The 3,582-nt window shown below is 45.9% G+C and overlaps 1 protein-coding gene across 2 annotated transcripts in view; it reads right to left on the reverse strand.

Annotated features, from left to right (window-relative positions):
- Positions 1-1,260: 1,260 nt before the first annotated feature.
- Positions 1,261-3,582, reverse strand: part of tasorb (transcription activation suppressor b) — a 16,506-nt gene continuing 14,184 nt past the window's right edge. The window contains exon 23 of one of the 2 annotated variants that reach the window (XM_032520595.1): positions 1,261-3,062. In XM_032520595.1, coding sequence (XP_032376486.1) covers positions 1,804-3,062 — 1,259 coding nt within the window. In that variant the 3' untranslated portion in view covers positions 1,261-1,803. Of the gene's footprint in view, positions 3,066-3,582 lie in introns of both variants that reach the window. The other variant, XM_032520594.1, reaches the window with a different exon arrangement.

The following is a 3,582-nucleotide window of genomic DNA, read 5'->3' on the forward strand; positions in this document are numbered from 1 at the left end:
ACATGATTTATCTTTGTCTAATTTTTTACATCACAAAAACTTGGCATTTTAACAGGGGTGTGTAGACTTTTTATATCCATTGTAAGCATCACCCAACTCCATGGAGCAAAATAATGTCTTTCAGCTCGTTTAAATGGACTTTTTTCCGCAAAAAAGCTCTGATAAACCCGCTGAATGCTACAAGCCCGGCATCTGATGGCAAAGTTAACTAGATAGCTAGCTAGGTGGTCAGAAACATCACTCAAAAAGACTGTTGCTCTGTATCTGCTGGATGTGGAAATCATAGACCCACTTCCCTGAATTTCTGTTGTATATTCTGTATATTATTTGTCATTGTATCATGTATTTCCCTTTAAAAAAAAAATCTGTCAGTTGTTTATAATAATTCAACCACTGATCATTGTATTTTTTCCTCCATCATTAACACCTCTGAGGATTCCTTGGACAGTGAACACAACTCCCAAAATTCAGCTCAGTAAGTATTCCAGGTGTAAGTGAAACTGTGGAGTAGGGTGCAGTAAAAACACCGTACTCATTGCTTGTGTGATGGGTCTTAGCTGCAGTTGATTTAATGGGGAAATGTTCTGTTTTCAGTTTCCACAGCATTGTATTGCACAACTGGATTGGGGCTCTGGAGATAAGGCTTAACCTATTTTCCACATTCAGATGAAACGGCGCCCTCTGGTGTTTAACCCTACCCAGTTAATGACTGATGATGAGTACAAAGCAGTAGAATCCACCTAGCCTAGAAATCTAGACGCACCCTAGCGGCAGCATATGTAATTTGCAGCTAGTGGGTCTGGCTTGTCCGGCTACAGTCAAACCCTTTTACATAATCTTTCAGAGGCAGAAGTTGACGGGGCAATGGCACTCAGCATGGGGTCTCAAAAAGGCTTTTAAATGCCACATTTCCTCCAAACTGCTTTCCATACACAACTTACCCTGCTGTGGAAAATAGATTTAACTGATTTCTGCTGCTGTGCACTGTGCCTTGTCGTGGTCAAAAAATATATTTTTTTCATAGTATTTAAAGCCTCTTTAACACTAGTTTTACTAGCACCATCATGCCCTTTCTTATAGGAATCTGACCTGTTGACTCATATTACAATATTTTAATTTCAACATCTTACATTAGGCATGCTTTCCATAGTACACACTTTATTGCCACTTTAGGTGAAACGATCCACCTTTATACTGCACATGGAAATTATAGGTAGGGGTATAAAGCATGGAGTTTAAGTGAAAGGACAGTAAGACATCTGTGATTTATATTTTTAATAGTTTGCTTGATACCGTCATCAAACTGGTCACACAAACAAGATTTGAAATGTTTTATTTAATAGAATTTCAGACAACCAGCTATGTAAAATAAAAAAAAGAAAACCAACAGCAAAAGTGAAATTGCATTCACTCGTTTTTTTTTTTCCTTAAAAAAATATCAGCCTTTCCCCTTGTTCACAAACCGTTTCAAAACCTGGACAAACAGAAAAACACGATAGATTCCGAGAAGCTGGAAGGCCATCAACATTTGTTGGCAAATATAAATATAGTGGTTTGAACAGGGTCTCAAATAGCTCACATGGAAAGAGTGTACATACAGTTTACACGACAGTAGGACACTCGGCACTGCCTGTATCAATTTTTATTAATGTAGAAAACCATGATCCTTATTTACTGATTTAAGTCTATGTGTTTATGACAAGGAAATATATACATTCAGCCAGCTCTATTGTCTCTGGAGTATGGCGTTTGTGTTGCCCCTTTGATCATGATGTGTTTTGCCCCTTAGATCTCGATGATTGTCTATTGAGGAGCATAATTGTGAGTGTATGTGTAGTCTGAGTAGTAATCCTGTACCCCACCCCTGCCTGCTGGGTAACCCCAAGGGTAGGGTCCACCTCCGGTACCGTCCCCCCGATCATGTCCTCGTCCGGGCCGAGGCCAAAGTCCTACTGGTAGAACTCCTCTCCCTCGATAGCTCCCTAAAGAACCAGGGCCCATACCACCCCGCATAGGCCCATGATCCATCTGTCCAGGGATGCCACCTATACTACCATAGCCCACACCACAAATTGGATGTGGAGGCAGTTTAGGTCTGACTATTGAGCCCCCCCTTGTGGCCGCAATGGGAATGCTCACTGAAGCTCCAAGGTTGTTAACACAATTTACTGGAGTCCTGCCTCCCTGACTACCAGGGATGCTACCTGCAAGAGTCTCCCCAGTCTTAGGCAGCCCACTGGGGTCCACTGGACCAGATGTGACCATACCCTGGCTGCTAGCAGTCTGACAAGTGCTGGGCCCTGCTGTCCCCCATAGACCCTCCGTGGTTCCACAGAGTGTCCTGTCATGTTGCGTGGGGGTCCCGCTAGCATTTTTAGAAATGTCAGCCATGTAACCTGGCTGGGCTGAGTCATTGTGGTCTGTGAAAGGGAGGGAGGTGGTGAGCGGAGAGTTCCCAGCAGCCCCAGCTCCTCCGGTGTCTGAGCCATATGCATGGCCCATCCTCATAAGGTGAGGTGGAGGGGGAGGTTTGACCTCCAAGGGGAGCGAAGCCAGGTTGGCTAGAGGTCCTGCTGTGGCCATGACAGGGGGGGTTGGGACTGTGCTAGAGGCTGTGGCCGGGACTGGGGTGCGGTATTCCTGTTCCTGGGTGCTGCTGCAGGGTGAGGCAGGATAGGCCGGGGAGGCCGCATAGCTAGAATAGCCCGTGTAAGATGACCACGAGGCTGAGGGACACAGGAAGCTCTGGTGGGGATTCACAGGAAAACCTCCTGGTGACAAGCTTCCAATGTCCGAAGAGCCTATTCCCATCTGGTTGGTGGCTTTGAACTGCGAGATGGCCGTTTTGAGAGCACTGTAGTCAGACAGCGTTGGCGTTCTCTCGGGGGTGGCCTGCTGGTCTGGGAGCGGAGGACGAAACTCGTCCGTCTCTGGTGGGGGCGGCTGTGGAGGCTTCCCCTTCTCATCTGCCTGGTTCTGCACTGAGGGATTCGATATGGTAGTTGGCTCACCATCATCAGAGTCTAATGACATGTCTTCCTCTTCCACACACTCATCATTCACTACTGGGAGAGCAGGAGAGGCCAGAGAGAGAGAGAAATGGAAGTGGGAAGAAAGATATTATCGAACAAATGTGTTGCAGATGCATTAACAGCACCAAATGTACTTTAGAAACTCTGCTGGGCAGTGCAGACATCTTTAAATGGCAAGATAACTGCACAGAGCAAAAGGCAATTTAGCAAAGCAATCCCAATACAGCAAAACAACATGAAATCCTGAGTGTTCTGAGGCCTGTACTACGAAGCAAGAGTCGGAGTTAACGAGGTAACTTCAGGTTCAACCCAGGGTTTTCTGTTACTTGTTACCAGGTTAAATCCCCGAGGTAACTTATGCTGAACACCGACCCTGCCCGGGAGTAGGTTGTGTCGGAGATTAGAGATCAACCAGGGTAAACCACCTACTGAGCAATCAATACTCAATCGATAACCGTGTCACCGTTCTTAAAAGAGCTGGTGGAGCTCGGTGCGTGGAGAGAGAGAGAGAGAGAGAGAGAGAGAGAGAGAGAGAGAGAGAGAGAGAGAG

This window comes from Etheostoma spectabile, chromosome 7, assembly GCF_008692095.1.
Source record: "Etheostoma spectabile isolate EspeVRDwgs_2016 chromosome 7, UIUC_Espe_1.0, whole genome shotgun sequence".
NCBI lineage: Eukaryota > Metazoa > Chordata > Actinopteri > Perciformes > Percidae > Etheostoma > Etheostoma spectabile.